This window comes from Sceloporus occidentalis, unplaced genomic scaffold (genome assembly GCF_023333645.1).
Source record: "Sceloporus occidentalis isolate IW3139 unplaced genomic scaffold, rSceOcc1.0.p SCAF_8, whole genome shotgun sequence".
Classification (NCBI taxonomy): Eukaryota; Metazoa; Chordata; class Lepidosauria; order Squamata; family Phrynosomatidae; genus Sceloporus; species Sceloporus occidentalis.
Window position 1 is genome coordinate 46,821,474 of NW_028316988.1, and position 24,951 is coordinate 46,846,424.

Genomic DNA, 24,951 nt, shown 5'->3' on the forward strand with positions numbered 1-24,951 from the left:
ACACAACATCTTTCCAGACATGACTGTCAGAACTGTGTCAGCATCAAAGGGAGTTGTTTACCAATCCCCATCTTTCTCCCCTATTTTAAGATATACAGTATCAATGCCCCCATGTTACTGTGTTATCAACCTGCTTTAGTTGAATTAGAAGTCTGGTGCAAATGAAACTAAGCTATTTTCTTTTAAAGGCAAATCTGTGGTGCACTGTTTTCTTATGCAACGCAGACAGCCTTTTCAACATTCAAGTCCCATTGAAAACAGCAAATCTAAAGGATCTCTGCTCTCACATCTCACCAACATTGACAAAACTGAACCTCTCCTGACGTTCCCTAAATTTCTGAGTCAGTGGGATCACTTAGCATGCTTAATTTCCAAATAGTAAATTTGCAGCAAGGTTTATGACCAAGTCACTGTATTTATTATCAGTCTTGATCTCTTTTTTGCTTCAGCTATGGTATTAGTGTGTTTAACATGTGGGCATGCTTTAAAGATTTGGAAAGCCAATCTGTTACACTTCTGCCCTTTCGCCACTTATTTTGCTAGCATGTAAACTAACAAGGACAGCAAACTAAGTTGCAAACCATCCCATCTCAACGTGGCGGGGTGAAAAGCGTGCAGGGAATTCCTGTAAGACAACTTTGAATTTTCAAAACTATATCACAACTCCTCTGTGCTTTTAAAAATATGGTTTACATGGATATTTTGGTTAGGCATGCCCACTTATGAGGCTGGGCCAGTCTTGACCCAAGAGAAAGTGGAAGCTACTGTGAGATTCAGCAAAGAGAGTGTTTAACAAGGAAGAAAACACAACAAAAACAACAAATCTGGAGCCTGGAGGGATGCACCACCTGATTTTGAGCTCCATTTTGCATCTCTGATGCATGCCACAATCTGGTTGTTTCTTGAGCTACAGGATAACTGGGTTTTTTTTTCAGTTGGGGTGCTCCCTGAAATAATACATAAGTTTTGCAAAGGGTTAAAAAACCCTTTACATTTTTTTTTTGGGGGGGGAAACCTGGGTTGAAAATATGGGGGTGGGGGAGAAAGTGTCAAGGCCTTTGGTGGTGGTCCAAAGGGCCATCTACTTGGTGCCACCTCCAGGGCTGCATGAAGCCCATAAACTACCCAGTTCCCACTGCTTCCTCAAAACATCCCTTGCTATCCAGTACAGCAAGGAGGAATTACTTTTAAGCTTATTCTCTAAGGCGTTGGTATCTGAGAAGCCCATCTCAGAAGTGTAGTGAGACGCTTGGGCAATTGCAAAATTAAGATTGGGCTCCACTGATACTGTTTTTTTTCTCCCCATGGGCCCAAACAATTCTGGAACTGGCCTTGTGTTTAGGGACTTTTAACAATGGAATTAACTGTCTACTAGCAACAACACCGCAATAGCTACTCCAAAAGGAAATGGGCTGCAGGAGAAGACCTACTCAGCCATTGGCTTATCCATTATCATATCCATTTTGATTAATAATGCATGTTATTAAGGATGAATTAATAATGCATATCATCATATGAATTAAGGCAACAACCTATGAGGAACGAGAACTTGATTTCTTGTAGGAAATTTCTCCAGCAAGTTGTGCCTTTACGATACAGTAATATTTCAGTGTCTTGAAACACACACACTGGGCTAGATCCAAATTTTAGTCCCATATGGAGAAATTCCATTGATATCACTGGATTTTATGTAACTAGAAACTAACAAGTCCCAGTTGGAACTTCTCCTTTTCTTTCTAACACACAATAGCTTATAGTATCAGACATCAACAAAAATCCAAACAAAACAAAAAAAATTCCAATATCTGGTTAACAGTATTTATCTAGTAATACCCCCCCCCCCAAAAAAAAAAAAAAAAAACAACCCTTGAAAGTAAGGGTATCTATTTGCTGGAAGCTATTTATTGCCTAACAACATAAGAAACACAAAAGTCACATTAAAATCTAGGGTGTAATTTAAGGTGATGTCAAGTTTCAGAGGTAGCATGTAAAAGTGTTGGATGGAGGGCTGAAGTGCTGTGTTAGTGAAATAATACAGTAAAAGGTTTCATATTCCAGACTGAACCTGGAAATATTAAGCAAGTAACATTGTTGTGCTGCTCTAGCTCTTCTTACTTCAGCATCCCACAGTCTTTCATACTAAGTAGTCTTTCAATGTAAGCCCATCTGAGGCCAACATTGCTATATGCGCAGAGCAGATTCCGGACATGGAAGTCTCCTTTGTGAAAGAATATCCTACAGTGCCCACAACTGCTCCAATATTCCTGCACCATTTTTTTTTTGCTCCTGCCATTCAAAACACACACCCATCCCTCCAAAAATACTATCTAGGTCTTTAGTCTGGAGCTTTTGCAGGGACCTTTCAGGGTTACACCTAGAGGTCCCAAGAGCTGCATGCAGCCCATGAGCTTCACTTTCACCACCCCTGATCTAGATTTAAATATTTTGGTCAGTGTAGTAAACTTTTAGATTCATGCAACAGGTTCAACGTGAAGTAGGAAAGCATGTGTTAGTGTATTAGTCTACGATTGCTAGAACAGGATCCAAGAGTGGCTATAAAAGTAGACATAGTAGTGGCACTGCCACATTCTCTTTTTTCTCTCTTCAAGAGCAAGACAGGAAAAGAAAGGGTGACTATGAACAAGAGAAAGGTCGCCCAAACTCCCAAGAGTTGCATAGAAAAGAGAAGTTCAACATGAAGAGATATTCTCACCCTATAAACCATGCTGACTGCAACAAAATCCTATTTAATACAGTTATCAAGAGACACAGGAGTCCTCACTTCTCTCCTGGATATGAAGCAGCAAAACTAAACATAAATGTGGCTTTATATTGCAGATACTAGTTTAAAAGATGGGCCTTAACTATGAAAAGACTGGAGATTAGTGCTCTAGTGGACAAGGTCCAGCCAGTTCAAACATGCCTATGATCTGTTCTTTTATTGCAAACCACCTTCAATATACAACACATCAATGTAGAAAGGCAGCATAGGAAATATTTAAATAAATAATAAATTAAAATACATATGTACATCGCTTGAGGACTTAACATCAAATCTTGCTCTGTGCCAGTGAGACGTCACAGTTCACAGACAGAACTGTCAAATCTTTAAAACAATACTTTTCAACACACACAAAAAAAATACTTTCACTGGAGAGTTGTACCAGCAGCATGTCATCAAGAGATGCACATCCCTATGTGGATGCGGCTCAAAAATGTTAGATTTATGACTTGCAGAGGACAGAGTCTCACTGGCAATGTCATCCCTGTAAAATCAGAGTAAATGATGTACCATCCGCTGCTGTCAAAAGAATGAATAAGCAATGGAAGTATTATACAAATGATCAATAAAATAATCAAATTTGATCTGACATTTCCCACATTAAACAATCACACGGGATGTGCCTAAGTAGTATTGAAGCCTTCATACTATACTCCTAGCACAGGTCCGGATTTGAAAAACAGCAAAGAAGACCAGCACTTTATAGCCTGGGAATCTGGGCAACTACATGGGAGGTAGTTATAAACAGAATATTGAACTTCTTGGTTGAAATGTTAGGACACTTTTACTTTTCCGGAGATTCTGCTTGCCGTGAGGTTCTACTGAGATTCTGATTACCTTCAAAAACTAGAGTACCAAAACTCATGAAGCACTTGTACAGGAAAGGAAATTGTGGAAACCTTAGACACATGCTGCAAATAATGGTCTTATTAAGAATTGCATTTGGAGGAGTAAACCCAGTTTTGCATTATGCTAGTCAATCTGAAGTAATATACAGAACAAGAGATACTTTGCAGGCCAAATCCACACTATCCTATGGTAGGGCTGGGCAGGCTTTAGACTGTGTTTTTTATTAGAACACCAAGATACATTAATCAATCTCAGGTGTGAAAGACATAGCTTTAGAATTCAAGAATACATTCTGAGCCTAGAAATTGGTTTTCAGTACCAAAACTGAACTAACATTAATTTCACACAGAATTCCACTACCTATTTCTCTAAGCTTTTCTCCCCTCCAACAGCTCAATTTGGTGGAAAAATTTGTAGTGTGTAGTGATTTGAGTGTTGGATACTGGGAGACTGGGGTTTGAATGCCCACTTGGTTATAGAAACCCACTCAATGACCTTGGACAAGTCACACACTCTCAGCCTCAGAGGAAGGCAAGGACAAACTCCTCTGAACACATTCTTCCAAGAAAACCCTGTTTGCCTTAGTATTGCCTTAAGTCAGAAATGACCTAAAGGCACACAGCAATGTGTGTTGGATAGATCTACTCTGATCTACTCTATATCACCCAGAGATGACCAGCAGATTCCTAAGTTACTTTTTGCTAACCCCTATCGCATGGCACAGAAACAACAATACTGAAGAATGTGCTATTTGATGGGGCTTTGAGTTACATGGCATCTACTGTGTGTCCTGCAGGGATTTATACAACTGCAGAGGATAGAGGCTTTGGAAGGAAAAAGAAAACTAGCTGCATCTTCTTGTTACTTTCAAGTGGGGTAAGGCAGCCAGAAGAACAGATAAGGTGAGAAGGGAGAAGTAGTATATGCTGAAAATAGTGATGAGCAGAGTAGAGAAGGTACAATGGGGAACCTCTGAACACACAAAATCACTGTAAGAGTAGGATACCAGTTTTTCACAGTAGTTTGTTAGAAAATCTATGATTCTGAAAGACGATCAAAAACTGCACCGTGTGCTATAGGATTTTGGCCACACCTCTGGAAACCATGCCCTATGAGGAACGACTTAGGGAGCTGGGGATGTTTAGCCTGGAGAAGAGGAGGTTGAGAGGTGATGATAGCCCTGTTTAAATATTTGAAGGGATGTCATATTGAGGAGCAAGCTTGTTTTCTGCTGCTCTAGAGAACAGGATCTGGAGCAATGGATGCAAGCTGCAGGAAAAGAGATTCCACCTCAACATTAGGAGGAACTTCCTGACAATGAGGGCTATTCGACAGTGGAATAAACTCCCTCGGAGTGTAGTGGAGTCTCTTTCCTTGGAGGTCTTTAAGCAGAGGCTGAATGGTCATCTGTCGGGGATGCTTTGATTTGGATTTCCTGGCATGTCAGGGGGTTGGACTGGATGGCCCTTGGGGTCTCTTCCAACTCTATGATCCTATGATTCTTATTTCTGTTTTATTTTCATGGGTGAACAAATCACACAAATATATAAAAATTTCCTGTCGCCAATTAAGGATGCAGCATATAACCATAGATCAAAATTCTGAAAACAGCACAGTAAACTCAGTCTTCAGCATTTGTTTTAAAAAAGAGGAAAATGGGCAAATGACGCACTGGTCAGCTCAAGGCTCATTATTTTGAAGCCCTGATGCACAGAGATTTTGACCTACAGAACAGAGTAGGATGACTGTAATGGATTTGTCACCAAGCTCAGCTCTGCCTGGGCTTCTAACTGTAATACATTGAAGGAAATGAATCAGGACTGAATAATTATGTTTACATTTGCAGGTCCATATACTAAATCCTGTTTATTATGCCAGAATTTGTTCTCTCCTAATCCATATTTGAATCAAACAGTTCCAATCTGTAATATGGCAAGTACTGTTCCTGTGGACATTCTTCATTTAGGATGCCTCTTTTTCTCCTGGGGCAGGCATCAGTGCTTGTGTTTCCTTAGATTTTTCTTCTCCTGACCAACTCTTTCAGCCAAGGAATACAAGAGAACATCCTAATTTAAACTACAAAACATATTCCTGAGCAACCTTCAGTTGAGACTTGGTCATGGAGTAATGGCTTCAAAATAAGCCATGTGAGTCCATGCAGCCTTCAGATCTAAGTACACACATATATGTGACCTTTCTTCCAATGTTAATGCCACATATTCCCATGGTATACTGAGGGGAGACAATGCATTAAGTCCCTGATGTACTCAAAATTGTTGCTTTTCTGTACAACTGAGCATTTCTGTTAGGAGCTGATTATTCAGGATTTACACCTGCTGTTGCACACAAAATACTTCACTGGAGGTAATTAGGAAAGATAGGTTTACGTTTCCAATGATTTTCCAGGCATTGAGGAAGGCTGAAGAAGAGCAAAGACACCATGATTTGTTGTTATGTATAGGAAAAATGAAGCACTTCTTTAGCACGATCCCTGGTTTGAATGATCATCTTTTTCATGAAAGCTCAATTTTACCTAATGATCTCTTGAAGCCCATAATTCCCAGTGTTCAGTCCACCTACCTGAGAAAAGGGGTAAGAATAAAAGAAGGCAAAATATCAGAATGAACAGGTGGGCTAGAATAGGAAGATATTGTTAAATTATTATCATGACTGGCTACAATTCTTGGTGTCCTGCTTAGGTCAGGAGTTTTGTTACTGAATGCTTGTTAGTAGAAAGGTACCATCATCAAGGCAGATCTGCTAGAAGCATAACTTACTTTAGTCAAGTAACTTTCACATTTGTCAGAAAATAAAATCCAGAATTTGTAGCTACCATCAGTCGCACCTGCTACAGAAGTCTCTCTTCCCAATCTTTTCCCTACATATTTTAAGGGTACTGGCTAACAAATTAATTCAAAACATACATATTAGGCAAACTATGTTGTGTTAGGAGTCATCAAAAGATCAGAAACTGTCCAAGGCATTTTTCTCTGATGAAGAAGACAAGCTGAATGAGGTATCATCAGGTTCTGGAGATGCATGATTGAAGTCCATATCTTCTAACTCTGGAGGTAAATCTGCTAGAAGTGCCTGAGTTAGATATAAAACATAAATGGAAGTTACTTTAGCCTCTGATGTGCTGAAATTCCTGTTGAAGCAGAAAATACTATGTATCATGGCTGAGATCTTATCTTTATTTGGAGGAGCAGGGGAAGATGCACCTAATAAAAAAGAAATTAACATTCACCACTTGGTAATGCTAATTCTGCTGGCAAATGGTGCCTTAAATAACAACTACTACTTATAAAGCAGTAAAGATGTTATCTATTCTTTGTGCAATTTGCTAGATCCATAATTTAATTGATGTCATCATATATATTACCCTTCATATGTATATTACTTCCAAAATAAAAATCATAGTAAATACAGATACTTCACATGACTAACTGAACTCCCATGGGTCTTGAGAAGTGACAAAAGGAGAAGGGGAAAAAACAACAAGAGTTGTTCACTGTGTAATCTTTGCACTGCCTTACCTGCTGCTGTTCTTTATCATCCGTTTTAATAGCAAGTATCAAACTCCGAGTGAAAGCCTGCAGTTCAAAATATTTCTGTTTTTGATGCTCCAGTTCATTTTCAATGAATCTTACTTCCTCATTCTAGGAGAAATGAAAAAAATACATGCAACTCTAAAAACAATTTAGTAATAATATCTTCCAGCTATCCTCTTCAGGCGTATACCAAACCAGTCTTCCCTAAGGAGGATAGGTAGCTCTCTTTAACTAGATACAACATTCTGCAAAGCCATCCTCTCACAGGAATGATTCTGCAGAAAAGTACCATCTTCATGCAAATAACGATGCAAACAACCACACAGGTTGCTTGGCAAACATTCATTAATAGTGCTGAAGTAATAAAGACAAATGCCATGGCTGCCTGTCTTGTAGAATGAACAGTCAGACCCCACAAGACAAGAATGGTCATAGACCTGGAGCAAGGGGAAATAACAGATCAAATCCATCTAGGCGAATGAAACTGATGCAACTTTCTTCCCACAGCAGCTGGATGAACTAAATAAGCATCTACTCAGACCATTTAAACTTTCAAGTGAGGAAAAAACAAAACCAAACATTTTCATTGCCTGTCCCACATCTACCCTGTGCCAACAAGCTGGTGTTGAAAAGTTAAGACAGTTTGGATGAGTCTCTAATCTTGGTAACAGGAGTCCCAGTGCCCAGGACCTGGACCTTTTAATCCTCATGAGATCTAAATAATATAAATAAATAAATTTTTTATTTCTATCCCGCTTTTTGCCAGGCAATCAAAGCGGCGTACAACAGGTTAAAATACATCCATATATACATAATACCCCCACTTAAAACAAGATTAAACAATGTAAGATTAAAAACTACATATTAAAACCGACTAAGCTAAATAAAAATCATCATAGGCAGAGTTCGCTGGATGGGAAGTCTTGTTTGTAGCCGAGCATTTTATTCCGGGAAGGCCTGCCGGAAGAGATCCGTCTTAATTGCTTTTTTAAAGCTCTGTAGATTGGTAATTTGACGGATCTCGTCCGGCAGGCCATTCCATAAATTGGGAGCGGCTGCAGAGAATGTCCTCTGGGAGGTTGCTGTCAATCTGGTCTTTAAGGGCTGTAATAAATTCCCAGAGGACCTGAGTGTACGGGGCGGATTATATGGAAGCAGGCGATCCCTTAGATAGGTTGGGCCCAAGCCATGTAGGGCTTTAAAGGTGATAATCTGCAGTCAAGTTGTTTCCCCTTATTTGAAGATATACCCGGAAAGAGTGAAGTGTCAGCCTTAGTAATCTCAACTCCAAAGAGTTGATGCTGTATTGTGATTTTTCAGGGTATTATTTGTTCTGGGGTATGCATGTGGACTACAACTCCATGGGCTCATGGCAGTTGTCACCTGAACTATCCCCAGCTCCTTCAGGGAACTGTTTGTCTCACCATGTATAGAATCAACACCTTTTGGCAATGTGCTCCAAAAATGAGACTCAAAGAGTCTAGAGCTAATGGAAAGAGGAAGAGATATCAAGTAAATGGTCCAGAGGGATTGAAATAATTGATGCCATCTTTCTTGCTCAATGACAGAGAAGCCTGCTCAGCATCCCAACCTCAGTTTTCTATGTTGATGCAGAAAACTCTGGTAAAAACTGCACATTACAAGAAACAGACAGCATTTGGGAATAATAAAATGGTAATTATCACCAGAGACTCAATGACACAAGAAAGATGTTCCACTAAGCTCATTCAACAAATACAGCTGTTGAGTGTGCCACTAGAAATAATATTGCAGAGTTATGCTTGGAAATCTATCTCAAGAATGCTTGATCTGTGCTCTCCATCCTCCTAACTCCTCAAAATGATGCGAGCCTTCCTAAATGAAAGGTGTGAAGACACATAGAACATGGAAGAGGGGTGGAATTCAAGAAGCATGACTGATTTTGCTTCTTTCATTTGTGAAGATGACTTGCAAATTAGAACTTTACAGTGTTCTTTCTGAGCAAATATATTTTCAGGGCAGAGTAGATGTAAACTAGGGGGAAGTTTAGAAACAAAGATATGAATAATAATAATAATAATAATAATAATAATAATAATAATAATGTTTATTTATATACCGCTTTTCCAAATTAGATCAAAGCGGTGTACAACAGGAAGTACAATACAAAGTCAAAATAAAACATAACAGGCCTCTCTCCCCCTCAAGATGGTGGTCGGAAGGAGGGCTTTTTCTTCGCTCAGGCAGGCAGTTGGAGCTAGCCTGCCTCTCTCTCCCCAAGATGGTGGCTGAAGGGAGGGCTTTTCTTCTTCAGGCAGGCAGTTGGAGCTTGCCTGCCTCTCTCCCCCCAAAATGGATTGTTAACATTCCTTCTCATTTAGAACAGGAAAAGGTATGTAAGGTGGGTTACAGACCGCCTGTTTGGGGCGGCCTGCACCCGCCCCTTTCCCTGCTGTATCAGAGCCTCAGCTGCCAGACCGGCAGCCTCTAAGGCCCCGATCCGCCGCTTTCCAGGCCGTGGAGAAGCGGCAAAAGGCCACTTCCCCGTGGCCTGGAAAGGGGTGTTCTTCGGGCCGCCGCCATTTTGTGCGCGCTCTGCACGTGCTAGGGTTGGGAGCGTCTGGAAAGGAGCGAGCACTTTTAGGCCCATCTGTAACGGGCCTAAGATAACATTTTAATATGCAATCTGGATAAGAAAAGTGTTAAGATACATGCAATATCTGCATCCGTCTTTCTCCATATGTAGTGCAAGTGAAATGAGAACATCCGATCAATATCCTAAAAGCCATCTTTGATCAAACCAAAGGCTTCCCATTGTTGCCAACCAGAGACCCACAAGCAGAATATAAAATTAACAGCTCTTCCCTACTGTTCACTCCCTGCTGCCTCTTCACCACCAGCAACGGGTACAGTGCTATTCTGCCTCTGAACACAGCAGTTACCCATAGCTGGCATAAGTAACTGTTGCCATCTGACCTAGTCTCTTTAATAACATGTGTCCCCTTTTCAAGTCATCTAAGCAAGTGACTAACTATGCAGCAGAGAATGCCACAAATTAATTCTGCACTGTATAAAGAATACAAGTTGCATCTCCAGAATTTTGAAATCTTGTGGATCTCCATAGGAGTGTGATTAAGTGACTGGTCATGGCTATTACTATTGTGATTACACTTACACTGGGTAAATACTCATCATCTGTATGGATTTAGCATTTTCAACATGCAATTATGTCAGAAACTACAAATTAACTTAAGGCTGTTCTCGTTTCCTTCAACTACATTTACTTTGGAAACTAATTAAGATTCTTAGGTGGAAACCAGTTCTGAGCCTTCTGCCAGTTTTGAGTACCTCAATTCAAAATATGTTTGTTTAAAACAGGGGTTAATCTGCACCCAGTGACCACATACGGCCCTCCCAAACTCTTTCTATGCAGCCCCCAAACTGCTTGCATTCTGCTGTTACCCTCCTGGGCTTCTATCATCAGCCCTACATTCTTTCTTATTGGGACACCATCTACGGATGATCTCTTGTCCTTTTCCTGCAAAAAATCTACCAGCTACATTGCTCCTTCTATTCTCTAAACAGTTCCATGGCTGCTTCTTGTCAGCCCCTTCTCTTGGTCTGCTCCTTCAAAGAAGTGTTACGTCTGTTTCAGGTGCTTTGCCAGCCAGAAAAGCTCAGGTGCCCATTCAGTCAACTTCTTCACTTCTCCCACGCAGTATCGTCTTGAGGGTTTTATGAGTAAAAGAAAGATAAAGCAGCTGTGTGAATAGATACTTTCACCTTTGAAGCAAAGCCCAAGTACTGATTCACGTACTTGTTTCAATCCCCGTGCCAGGTATCTTTCACATGCTGAGGAGTTTATGTGGAAGAGAGGTGGGGAGGGAGAGAGCGAAGCAGCTGAGGCAATGAATGAATATCTGTGCTTTAGAGGTGGCAAAACTGCTAGTTTGGAGGAAAGGGCCAAGAGCAGGTGGGCAGAAGCAATAGGAGAGGTGCTCTCAAAGCAGAAGCAATAGGAGAGGTGCTCTCAAAGCAGGCAAAGATATCCATCCTTCCTGACAAGAGCCACTTGCTCTAGCTTCTCGCTTTATTTGCTTCGGCTTTTTCTTTTCCACTTCCTCCTGCCAGGAGTCTCCTCATGTATATGTGATTGCAGGAGTCCTTCGGATACAGAGGGAAGGAGAGATTTCTCAGAAGGGAAGTTTGTGGGATTCCCCCTTTCCACATCTTCCTCCTGCCAAGGCCCCTCCATCCCACCAGTTGCCATTTTGTTCCTCATTCTGTAACTAGGCTGGCTGGTAGTGGTATGTATGTGCACCCTACATATGTTTTTTTAATCCAACTTTATGGCACCAGAATATCCTCTTGGCTGAGGTGGGAGGAAGTTCTTTCACTCACTTTCTTCAGTCTAGTTGTTGGATTTTTATTCTGGCGTGTCTAATACAAATATGTCAAAAATTGATGTAGGTTGTTCACCGTTTCTGGCACCAGATACATCACCAAACAATTTTTCAAAGCTTGTGAAAATTAAATGTAGGTCAAGACTTAGAGATGAATTTAATATGATTTTCAGGGAGTTTGTTGCAAGCCTTAATATGGACATAAGTGAGTTGGCTAAATCAGTGCTACTCAAAGTGGCAGTCTGTGGACCAATACAAGACCTTGACTCCTGGTCTCTGGAAAGTTTCTAGGAAAGAAAGAAACAACTGTAGCCAACAGGCAAAAATGTGATGCTAATGACATACTGCCAGTGCTCTACTTCATATATCTTCAGATGAACTGGGTTAACAGAAAACAGTCACAGAAATCACAGTGACTAGGTAAGCACATATGTCTATATAAGAACATAGATTCTATGTTCCAAAATGAATTGAATTCATGTTAACATTTCATTGATCTCTGAATTTTTTACCTTAATCAGAAGATTAATACTGTTAAATCACAGTTGGATTCAATGTGCAGCCCTCTATAGGCACTGAATCCTTTAATACATCTCAATGTGTCAGAACATTTGGCATCCTGATGATAAACCAGAGGCACCTAATGTTCTGACACAGGGGGCTGCATTAAAGGATCCAATGCTTATCATGGCACATAAACAAATATTGTCTTCATCATCATCTTGTTAAGTGTGGTTTTTAACCTTTCTTTTAACCTTTTCTTTCCATACAAATATGTTTTGCTCATCTTAGCAAACAGTATGATGTTCCCTTGATCGTTTACTGTAATTAGGGATTTGGGCATTCATGTAAAGTTATTTTTTATCTGTGTTTCTGTGTCCATTTACATGGTCAGTTTGATAGCAGGGAATATTAAAAGCTTGTGAAAAATTCCAATAAGTGAAACCATTCTCCGTCTAACTAGGTCATACTGATCTGGCAGGCTTGCAGGGAACTCATTTACTTTCTGCAGATTAAAGTTTTATAGGAAGACTGGGTAGATTGGGTAGGGGAGGTGCACTCTGCATACATCCAACCATTCACAAGCTTGTTGCATTCATAGACCAGCAATTGATTACAAATCTAAATCATTGTTTTGTTATATTGGTGGCGAAGCATCCCTATTCTAACCTTGTACTGAATTATATTTATAGTCCAAACACAACTCCACTTGTTAGGTTTCATGAATGACTCAGCCAGTTAATGAGTTTACAATAATTGGTGGTTGGGGAAAGATTTCCATTTTATTTTAGATTGAATATCTGGAGTACATCTTAAATCATGTATCAAATGCTCCAGTGACTAGGACACAAACCAAGGGATGCAAAATGCAAAAAAAGAGATTCAGCCTAACCATTAGAAAGAACACCTTGATAGTAAGAGCTGTTCAATAGTGAAAAAACTGCCTTGGAAGATGGAGGACTTTCCTTCTTTGGAGGTCTTTAAACAGGGGTTGGATGGCCATCTCGCAGGAGAGCTTTAATGCATTTCTGCATGGCACTGAATTGACTTAGATGGCCCCCAACTCTCCCATCTTCTTGATTTCTAACAGATGGTTGCTGAATCATACGAAAATTTTAGTATCGGGCAAAGGTTGTTTCGTTTACTTCTGATAAGAAACTTACAACACCATAAGAAACTAAAAGGAGAAGAAAAGGGAGTATTCAATGCAAGTGGGCTGTAGTTAAAAACATTTGATGCTGAAATAAATTAGGTGCTACTAGACTTCCTTCTCCTTTTATGTTGAAACAGACTCACATTGATTTCTCTTTTAAAAACACTACTTTGAACAATAAGTTCAAATTCTTATTGACCCAGTGTGCACACAACAACAACATTTCTGATTTCTTCTTTGTATTTAACCTATGTTCTCAATATCTGTACTGAAAATTAGTTTTAAAAATATCAGTGTTTTCCGCTGAAGTATTATGATTATTTCTTATACAATAAATAACGCAAATTTATTTCACTTTCAAATAGCCAGATGTCCAACCATGATAACTGGGCAGAAGAAAATAAGACCTCAAACAAGGGAAAGCCAATCCCACTTCAATCTGAGATGCCTGCAAAGTGCTAACTTCTATTCTAGTATTTTCCCTTCCCAAACAAACCATGTCTAAAGTTTTTCTCATTCCAGTAGTTCTCATTCTCAGTTCAGTCTACAAATAAAGGATAGGCCATAAAGACAAAAAGTTATAAGCAATAGTCATTTTAATAATTGAAAATTAGAAAACCAATGTAGGATGTCTTTATGAACCACTATGGATCTGTTGAAACATCCTGCAGTTTCTTTCTTTACCTTAATAATTGAATTTTGATAATTTTATTTTTCTACTTGATTGAACTAAGTCATGAACCTAACAGAGATGTTTTACATCTGAACTTATTTTTCTTAACTGGTCATATGTTGCACTGTACAAAAGCATTTTCTCCCACTTCCAGAATTGAATAAAATGAAATAAATTTTTAAAAGTTTATAATAATAATAATAATAATAAAAATAATAATTTATTAATATCCCGCCTCTCTACAAAATGCAATCGGGGCAGCTGCTTCTTTATCTGCTTCTTAAGGGTGATGAAACCTTTTAGCCAGGCAAAGGAAGCATGCATATTTATGGAGAAACAATATGGCTGGGGAGACTAACAGTTTATGTCAAAACGTAATAAAAAAACAAATGGGGTTGTGTAGGACAGGCTGTCACAACAAGCCATTCAGTACAGTGACAAGTGACATTAAGAAAAGGTCACTCCTCTGCCTCCTCTCCTCTATATCCATCTATATTCATTCAGTACCTCCCCTACCCTCAAGGCACAGCTCAGAAAATTAATGTGTAAACCTTAATTATGCATGCACTGTGTGTTTTTAAAGACACTCCACTCGTTTTAATTCTAGGTAGTTTTAATATAAAAATACATTCAATATTCTAACACTGATTGAAATTTCAGGGCATCCAAGTTGAAAGTGAGCCACTCCGAAATCTTATGTAGACATGTAACCTTAGCAATTTTGGCAGAAACAACACTTGTCTAGTTTCCAACTGCTTTTGCTTATCTTGCATCAAAAACAAACTTTTGTGGCAATGCACAATCTGCAGAAATTGGCACGGTCCATCAGTCTTTAAATCAGCACGCTACTTCTAAATATCTGTTCCAGTGCCATCTACTTGCAGTCCTAAAATAACAGCATCATAATCTCCAAGACACACTCATGACACTGAACATGAGCAGTCCCACTACATGGAAGTAAGTCTTAGGAAGAGAATGTAAACTCACATAAAGTAGCAGAATGAGGCTACATTCAAAGGTTCTTATTTGTTTGGTAATAAAACAGAGAAATACTGCTGTACTGAATAATATAAGAATAACTGCTCATCCCCATCTTCCACTTGTGCTGGAACAAAAGCAAGCAGATTTACAATTCAATAAATGTGTGCATTTTATGAAATGCAACCTTTCCTTATTAAGATAAATGTTTATAAAATCATATGTCCAAAATAACCCACTATACTTAGTAATGCATGGTTTGTTGGAGAGAGAGAGATGGGACCCTGTGCAACAATCCATGTATGTGAATGAGGTTGTTTTGTATTTCTGCAAGGTATGAGAGTAGCAGAAGAACTTGGAAGCAGCAGTCCATCACCACTCTCTAAATCCCTGAAAAGCCTTTTGCTCTGTGCTAAAGCAGTGGCTCCTCTGAACTACTTTTCTCCTTTGCACTTGCAGTTTTGAACAAAATCTGCATTTTAGATTGGAACTAGTTAATCACCTTTGTACTTTAACATAAATGTATGCCACTTACTTTATAGTCCAGAAGAGAACTCATTTGATCCACTTCAGAATTACTTATCATATCACTTTCTTCATCATCTATGATTTCTATCTTCTAAAAAAGCAAAAAATGAAATGCATTTTAAATCAAACCACATCAGAATAAAGGGCTCGCTTCACAATAATAAGAGACAAGATTTGATACGTAGTACAGTTTCTGTACTCACACAGAAAGAAGGCCAAGTATACATTCACAAAAACATTGATATGACAATCTATGGCCCTCATGCTTCAGTCAGTATTATTTGTATTGAAACTATGCATTTAGTTTACTTACCACATTATCAGCAGATACAGTAGTCTGGCCCCTTTCTTTGTGCCCAATGTCTTCATTCTGAAGAACCTCACTATGTTCTTCTACAGAAAATAAAGAAAATACATGATTCTAGGTAAGTGTGTACAGAAGGGATGCTATTAGTAAATCAACTACATTTTAGAAACATAAAAACTAAATTATTAATTTAATATGTGTTCCAGTTTTTCCAACAGGTTTTTTTCACTTGTGTGTGTCATGGCCAACATCTTGTGTCCATTAGAAATATAAGAAACAGCCTTCAGCACATGTCAGACCATTTTGTTCACCTTCCATTCCAACTTGCAGTAGCTGGTGAAGGTTTTAGGAAAGACTTTTTTCTAAAACTATTTAGAATCCCCAGTATTCCCTAATGGTCTACCATTCAAGATCTATTCAGGTCTGATCCTGCTTAGCTACTAGGAAAAAAAAGAAAGAAAGCTGGGTGTATTTAGAGCAGGGGTTCCCAACCATTTTGGCTCGTGGAGCCCTTTTTAGAATCAGTTTCTATGGCAGAGCACCTAAAAGGGCTGCCTTATGTCTTACAAATTAATGGTGTTTAGGAGTAGTGTTACTCCTAAACATGGAGCACCTGGGAAGTGCATGCAGAGCCCTATGGGCTCCATGGAGCAGAGGTTGGGAACTACTGATTTAGAGTATGATGGTAAAACAGGGTGAAGAAACCAAGCTAGCTAGCATTCTGGCCTTGACTCAGGATAACTGAGTGCAGAGTAGCTGCTAAGTGCTACTTTCTAGTTAGTAGAACTTTCAATGAGCACTGAAATCGGTGTGAGAAGTAGAATGTTTTGACAAGGGCATGTTGAACACTAGTTAGCTTCTCCCTTCTGTACCCCCTTGACTCTTTTTAAATTAAGTTTGGAAGTTTTGGTACCATCCCGTTTCTTTCTCCTTGCATCCCAAACAATAAAAGGGAAAGCTCAAAGACAGCCATCCAATGGTGACCACAAACCATCAAATAGAAGACCCTATGGAACAGGGTGTCACCTGGGTTATACAGCATGTTTTAGTTTTAACTGACCTCAGTTCAATAAAATAGTAAAAGACTGTTCTTATTACTCTTGAGATCTATTTATACTGCATAAAAATGTTAAAGAATTAATAACACACTAAGACAATCAGTTGTCATGCACAAATCTAGTCCTATCTACTTCTCAACTGTCACTTCTAAAATTAGCATTGTGTCTAGACTGAAGTTGTCATTATTAGAATCAGCAACAGTATTCCAGCCATAAAGATTTCTGTGGCAGTTCCTTGGTATAGAAAGGCAATTTCTTTATAAGGCTTACCTGTCAGAGCCTTATCCCAAAACACTACCTATCCCAAAACTTAGGAAAAAATTACTGAGCACTAAAACTGACTAGTAGATCTCCTTTAATATCAAAAAAATGTTCCATTGTTGTCTATCTAAGCTGAACTAGTTTGGGGGTTCACAGTATTATCAGGGATGGGGATACCCCTTTCACATGAATAAAAATGAAGTCTCCTTTCATTCTTTTTTCATTCCAAAACAATAAAAAACCCAAACCCCACAGCTATGACTGTACTGACTACAATAATCTTCTTGCTGCCTCTCCCTGATGCTCCATCATGAGCCTCCCAGTGCCAGATTCTATTAATATTAAGACAGCTTTTCACTTGAATTGCAGAGTGTTCAGAGTATTTCTTAACTCTTTGGCTGTAGGAGTTCCTTTAGCCTGAGGCAAAGAAAAGATCTGCAGACTCTGGTAACTTACTTTGCATTCAGTCACTTCTAACCATTTCTGTGTTATCTTATTCTCTTTATAATTGAAAATTTGACAGACCCATCACAAGTTTGTTCCCAACAGTTCTTGATTTCTTAGTCACTCTCCTCTCTCCTTCCAAGTGATTAAAGCAAAGTGAAAACCAACATACAAATCAACATATGTCCCAGAAATAGGCTAGTTTTAAAGTTCAGAAGCCACTGCCTTTATTGAGTTGCTCCAGTTAGAAGCACCTGAAACAGTTAGTTGAACTTGTGCAATGTAAAATGTGCAAACACCTGTTTAGCTCTAACTGAAGCAGCTGCTGTTTCTTCTGTTTTTATAAAACATTGCTCCAGCATCATCTGTTCAGTAGACAAATGTGTTTCTATGGCTGACTTCTTTCTTGTGACAGGGGATAGTTCTTGTATTGCCTTTGTCAAAGTATGATCAGCAGGTTCCTCAATTCCTGGTAACTTCACATCCTTCATTTTCTCAGAGGCTAATAATCTTCTCTGTAGCAGTCTGAGAAAGAGACCTTGAAAGTCTCCCCAAAAGAGACCCCAAAATCGGAAGATAGCTGAAAACATCCCACTGAGGACTGACCATGGTCAGTGAGCAAGGAATGATAGGTGATAGGAGACAGAAAACTGGGGGCAATGCAACTGAATACCATGGCTGGGGCCAAAATTCTACTTTCCATACAAAAGGCACTTCAGGGTTTTCAGAAACAGAAATATAGCATGAAATGTTTCCCTCCAAAAAGAGGGGAATCCAGAAAGCTGGAGGAGGACATGGAATGGAAAACATTGCTGAGATGGTACAGGAATAACCGTTTTGTTATAAATCCCACTTCTTAGTGAATAGTAAAGGCAACAGCTGTTAATACCTTGTGAGCTTCCTTCTGATAAGCAGATTGATACTTCATCATTCCTGTCATTATCATCTCCCACATCAGTTGAGGCATCATCTCCTGGAATGGATATTGACTTACTGCTGGAATCAGATTGATTGGAAAAATCTGCAGGGCCACCTCGAGGAGGAGGGACTTCAATTCCCATCAGACGATATTTTCGTCTCCGATTCCCAATCCAAGTCTTGTAATGAGAAACAGACATGAAGAATATCAGGTGCTATTTCTGAGCCACAAGCTTGAAAAATGAAGAGGAAAAGGTGGCAAGATTCACAGATCTTAAGAGACTGCTATCTTATACATAAATAGACAGCATATGGCTTTCCTAGAACTAAAAAATAATGACAGACTCCCCATGTATATGTAACTATATGAACTGGTAAGAGTCCAAACTGGAACCCACTATTAATGTCAGCCTTATCAGCTTTCCATCTGCTTCTGGGCACAATTCGGGAACCCTTGCTGGTGTTGAGCTTCAAAGCTGTAAGTGGTATGGAACCAGTCACCTTTATTATCTTATAAAGACTAGATGTGGAGGGTAATTACAGAGACTCAAACTGAAATTATTGTGTTCTTTGACCCTTTGAATAGTGTTCTAACAGAAAAGCAGACTACAAGGTTTAAAATCAACAGGTGTTGTCTTGACCTCAATAAAGCATTTAATGATGATATGCTTAATCTCCCAGCAACTATCTACACATAAAGCTAAATTCACACATCATAGAGGTCCTAGAATTTGTACCATTCAGAATGCAAACAGGGGACTATATGTTTGAAACGTTCCTCATGGCACAGTGATCCTGGTCTTTTTGTCTATTAATGGAATACCACTAGTCAAAGGCCATAAAGCCGGTTCCACTTTAAACATTTAAGCTCAAACGATCACCAACATTAAATCTTTATTTTTTAATGTTGTCCCAGTTTTAGAAAAAAATAAACTATGTTTACAGTGCTGTAGCACCTCCAATAGTTCAGACATTTAAATCAAAACCAGACATGCTCACCAGATGCTTCTTTGTCTGAAAAGTCAACAGTTTAAACTAACTGGGGATTAAATTAAACTACATTCAACAGACATCTATTTAGTCTTTTTGAAAAGATAATATTTTCATTACAACAATATTTAACTGAGCTCCTGAAGAAAGAAAATGAGGTGAAGGTAGTATGGGAATCACAGGTAAATACCACTAAAAAGGTCCTTAAGAATTAAAAGGGAGGTGTGTTGTGAGGATATACAACAATTTAATTATTGGGAAGCAGCAAAAATGAGAAATATCATTATCCCTTAATTCAGTACCATGAAGACAGTTGTGTGGAAAACTACACTTCTTTACTAGGCCACTGTGCAGAAAGGTTCCTCAGAACCAGTGCCCTGTAACCGGACAGGCATTTCTCTGCTAGCCATAGTCTAACCTCCTCAACAGAACCAACTGTAACTTTGGTTGGCCCATGGTGGCTCATACATCTCCTCTTTCTTTCAGTGTCCACAATACAGAACTTTCCCCCACTCTGATTAGACCCACAATTTATCCATTCAGTGGTTCTGGCAATCATCTCACAATCTGACTGTGTCACATAAAGCTCCTGTAGATCAGGTACTACACAACTGTTCTTCAGCCCTACCAACTTATGTGAAGTAATTATAGTACATTTGGATGTCAAGTAACCAACCCGGACCTGTGCTAGAACATGCCATGCTGTAGCCAGGGTCTTATCACTGACACCTACCCTGCCCACACCACTTTGGATAGGTCTTCAAAACGAGGCTGGGGTCCACCATTAACTGCTATGGGGCATTGTAGGAAATTGATATTATAGCTTCTTGGCAAGAGTACTTATCAGCTTACAGAATAATAACACTATAGAGGTGGAGGGTACCCTCAAGGGCCATGCAGTCCAACCCCCTGCCAAGGCAGAAATCCACAACTAAAGCACCCTTAACATATGGTCATTCAACTTCTGTCTAAAATGAAGAATCCATCACCCACCAAGGCAGTCCATTCCACTCTTAAACTGCTCTTACTGTCAGGATGTTCTTCCTAATATTTAGCCTGAATTTCTTTTCTTGTATTTCCTTTCCGACTTTTCCCATGTTGCCCATTACACTAAAGAACTAGATTTTAAGGTATTGTAATGACTGCTTCTTCCCACGTCTTTGCCTTATGTTATATTCAGCATCTGAGGTTGTGCTTCAGGTCCCAACACCAACTGAGTTCTGGCAGGCAGTATAAGGAAGGGGGCCTTCTCTGTCGTACAGCTGATGCTCTGGAATGTCCTCCTTATAGAGGCCAGTGCAATCTTGTCTCCTGGGAGGCACAGTGGTTAAATGCCTGTACTGCAGCCACTCACTCACAAACCATAAGGTTGCAAGTTCAATACCAGTCCAGGGGTTCAAGCTCAATTCAGGCTTGTATCCTTCCAAAGTCGCTAAAGTCACTAAAATGAGTACCCAGATTGTTGGGGGCAATTAGCTTACACTTTGCTTAGGGAGTGCTTAAGTGCACTGATAAGTGGTATAGAAATATATTTGCCATTACTATTGCAGCACCTGATGAAGAGCTAGTTTTTAAATAAGCTGAATTGATAATCTGCCCTGGCTATTGATTTTATTATATTCATTTTTTTCCCAATCTGCTTGATAGTGTCTTGATTACCTGTATTTCTATGCTGCATTTTTCTATGCTGTTCTTATTTCATCTGCTGTATGTAGAAAAGGACAGAGACATCTAAAATAAACAAAACTTTTTTGTCCCACTGAATGGAATGGCCTTAACTGACCTGGATTTTCAGGTCTGTTTCATTGGGCTTTTGAGACACAGCATGGTATAAACTGATAGACAAGTCTGACCGAGACTAGATTCAAATTTCCAGTCAGCCACAAAGCTCACTTCTGGGAAAGTCATTTTCTCTCTCTGGAGATGAAGGACTGAGAGTGACAGAACAGTAGTTTGCCTAGGGCTAGACAGTGAGTGAGTAGCTATGAGATGAATTAAACTGGAGTCTTCATCTTAAAACTTTCATCTTAAAACTTTCATTCTTACTGACTGAATAATACCAGCCTGCCCCGCCACCTCCTTTGTACAAACCAATATAAGCAGTTTTCTACAATGACCAATCTGGCCCAACATGGTTTCCACAGCTCTTCAAGAATCCAGGTCTCCCACAGCCTCTTCCCACAAGAGCCTTCAATTGCAGATGTACACAACACGAGACTTGACGCATGCAAAGCATTGCTCCTGCCACTGAACTACAGCTCTCCCTCTTGGGGGACAAACACTGAAGAACTCTGCTCCCTTCTGCTTCAAAGCAGCTTTAGATTTTGTTCTCAAAAGGACCTTGCTTGAAAAAGAAAAAAGAAAAGAAAAAAGAAACCTTATATAAACCCAGCTCCACTCCTGCATAGCCTATATAAATCCCAGTCAAACATCCAGCTCGTGTTGCCAATCGATAAATGTCTCACCTGAGGGATTTTTAACTATAAATAGACAGGAAACAGAGCAAAAGAGCACTTCCTGACGTGGCCATTCATTATGTAACACGTGCAATCTATTTCAGTCTGCCTCATGCAATTTTTAAAAAAGCTTTCATCTAGGGCTATTTTTGCTTCTGCAACCAAAAATGAGAGGACTAGAAGTTTCTTACCCGCACTATTTCACAGTCAACATTTAACTCCACAGCAACCGCTTCAATTTTCTCTCTGCAAACTGAGCCAAGGCTGGTCATGCCCTTGTCCCAGTATTTCTTAAGGGTAGCTAAATCCCGGTCACTGAATTGTGTACGGTCCTGCAGCTGTGAAACAACCATACAGTTACTTTTTATTAAATGACGTAAAGCAGACAAGTAGGACAGACACTGAAAATGAAGGCTTTTCACACAATGTTGTAAAGCTGGCAGAGGGGGTGGGACAAAATTAAAGCCCTATTCATAATTAGTCAACTCAATAAAGCTTATACTTGGGCTTAAATATAATTTTATTAACAGAGGTCATCACACACCAACATGATGAGAAGTCCAACATAGACTGTGATTGTCATAAAGTACATGCCTGGTCACCTGTATGGAATAAAAATCACTGCATTTAGCTGGAACAGCATAGTAGCACGATTCAATATACTAAACAGTGAATGGGGCCATGATCACTCTGCAAATTAATGCACAAACATTAAAAACAATTATTGAGACCAGTAAGGATAAAGTTCGATTAAAATACAATCCAGCAGCACAAACATCTCATATGTCTTTACCAAACACCAGAAAGACATTAAATATGGCACCAGGCAAGACCCCCTAGAAAGAGCATTTCAAAGGGACAACTAAATATGTCCTTTTTATTAGGTGACAACCTACCTTCTCTCTTAGGCTAAAAGAAGACATCTGGGAGGGACACATTTATCTGCAATACACCATCCCAGTATGGAAAACCAGTTGTCATTACGGGCTTTCAAGCTTTTTATTTGCAACAGCTGCAGCAGCCCATTGCCTTTAACTTCTCACAGTAATCTCCCAAACTCAAATGCAAAGAAAGCAGAGCAGAATATCAGCTAGAGGCAAGCCGGAGAGCTCTGAGGAGGATTCCCACCAGCCAAAGTATGAAGAAGCAGGAGGTTTTAAAAAGTTATCCATGTAAACAAGCTTGCTGACTGAAGATTTCACTCTGCCCTTTGAAGTGCCACCGTTTGCTAAATCAATCACATCTTGCGTGGTGTTGAATTCATCAGTCATGTTATACACATTCTGAAAGACAGGTTGTCAGACGGCTTTCTGGCAAAGAGTGTCAATTAATTCACTATAAAAAGCAGCCCTAGTGGCTAAGCAGAGGCTGCCTCTCTGTAATGCTCAAGATTACACATGGTTTCTCATGTGTGAAGGTCAACATTTGTTTCTTTTCAGTATTAGGCAAGGGCCTCCAGCAAAGAGTATTGGCTCTTTGAGACAGCTTATGTTTTTCTCTGTCATCATACCCTCTGAACACAGTACAAAAGTGTACCCCATGTGGTTCGCTTTTGATGAGGTTTAACAGTGGAAGTATAGGAACCATGGCATGGTCAATAGCCACAAAGTAAAACAAAGATCTTTTCATCAGAGTGAATATTCCTCATAAGACACCTATATCAAAATTCAGGCCAGGAGGTTCCAGGGAGAAGAAAAAAATAATATGCAATGTATTGTCAATGCTTTGGGGAAACTTACAGTCTTATAATCCTAGTTGGTGCTGTATTTTACAGTGAATTAGGGTCAAATTAACAGTTTATATCCCTAATCTGCACTAATGTTTATAGCATTCTCACTTAGACAAAAGTAAAGATGAGGCATGGACTCCACAGCAGTCATTATTAGAACAGGCCAACCCATTTCTTCAGATGGTTCCTCTCTCAATAATATAGCCTGGGCTATTCCAGAAATGGGAGCAAAAAGCTGAGTTTACTAAGCAGACTGCAAAGATATGGTCAAAAAATTGTTCATTATTACATATATGAAACCCTCCAAATTTTCGATTCTCTGATCTGCAGTAATGTCTTGCCTCTAAAGACAGAGTACAGAATGTGGCTCTCCAAATACTGATGAACTGCATCACCCATCAGCCTTTGGAAGCACAACCAATTATGAAAAATGGAAGATGTAGTCTAACCACATGAGGAGGGCCACATGCTTCCCATTCCCCCTTTAAAATCTTTCAAACAATAGAGGAGGATAACTCCAAAGCAATGGAGTCATATCACTACATCTCCCCAGCAGTTCTCCTTTTCTTGTATCTAAGGATGAATAACGAACTTGATTCTATGAAAAAATCAAAGTTGCTTTTGTGGAGCTTCTAGGAGGGTCAAGAAAATAATATCCTACCAATGGAGAGATAACCAATGTTTTTCCTGTATTAAGAGGACAAACTGGACACAGGTCACTTGGGACAAACAGCAAGGAAGGCTATCTAGCTGTTCAGCTTCCCGAAGCAACTGGCTAGATTTTGTTGGAAACAAAATACATGAGGATATGGACCCTTGATGTACTCCTGGAGGATTTCTTTTAAAAAAAGGTTCTTAACCTAGAACATAGTACTGTCACACATCCCACAAACTGTAGGAGCTTTGTGACACTTTTAAGAATAACATTCAATATTATTTTCGATTACAAATCAATTACTTCATTCCTTTTCATAAATATTATTGGAATACAATTTCTTGGGCAAATACGAAAGATTATATGAAACCCTAGAAATTGCCCCATTCATTAGACTAGACACTAAAATGTCTGCAAACAGGTTTAAAATTATGTTAAAAGCATAACAAATTAATAGCAAAATAGTTAATCAGAATGCTAAAAGAGTTTGTGAACAGTTATTTTTCCAAGACAGATTTACAGTTATTGCAGAACTCAAAGATTTATATTTCTCTGTCATTATATTTTCCTTTCCCTATGACACTAGGCAGCCTGGATCTCATTCTCCCTAAATTAATGAAATGAGACAAAAAAGAAAGGCAAAAGTATTAAGAGGCATGCAGAATATATATATATATATATATATATATATATATATATATATATGAAAGCTTTGAAAAGTTAGTTCAAATAAGAG

General features: G+C 39.2%; 1 protein-coding gene across 4 annotated transcripts in view; it reads right to left on the minus strand.

Moving 5' to 3' along the window:
- Positions 1–1,886: 1,886 nt before the first annotated feature.
- The window catches only part of HDX (highly divergent homeobox), a 43,325-nt gene continuing 20,260 nt past the window's right edge, over positions 1,887–24,951 (minus strand). For all 4 annotated transcript variants that reach the window (XM_089536535.1, XM_089536533.1, XM_089536534.1 and 1 more), the window contains 6 exons: positions 22,023–22,169; positions 18,357–18,564; positions 15,711–15,790; positions 15,405–15,488; positions 7,168–7,290; positions 1,887–6,721 (listed from right to left, as the gene is read on the minus strand). In XM_089536535.1, the coding sequence (XP_089392661.1) occupies positions 6,596–6,721; positions 7,168–7,290; positions 15,405–15,488; positions 15,711–15,790; positions 18,357–18,564; positions 22,023–22,169 (768 nt within the window). In that variant the 3' untranslated portion in view covers positions 1,887–6,595. The remainder of the gene's footprint in view (positions 6,722–7,167; positions 7,291–15,404; positions 15,489–15,710; positions 15,791–18,356; positions 18,565–22,022; positions 22,170–24,951) is intronic.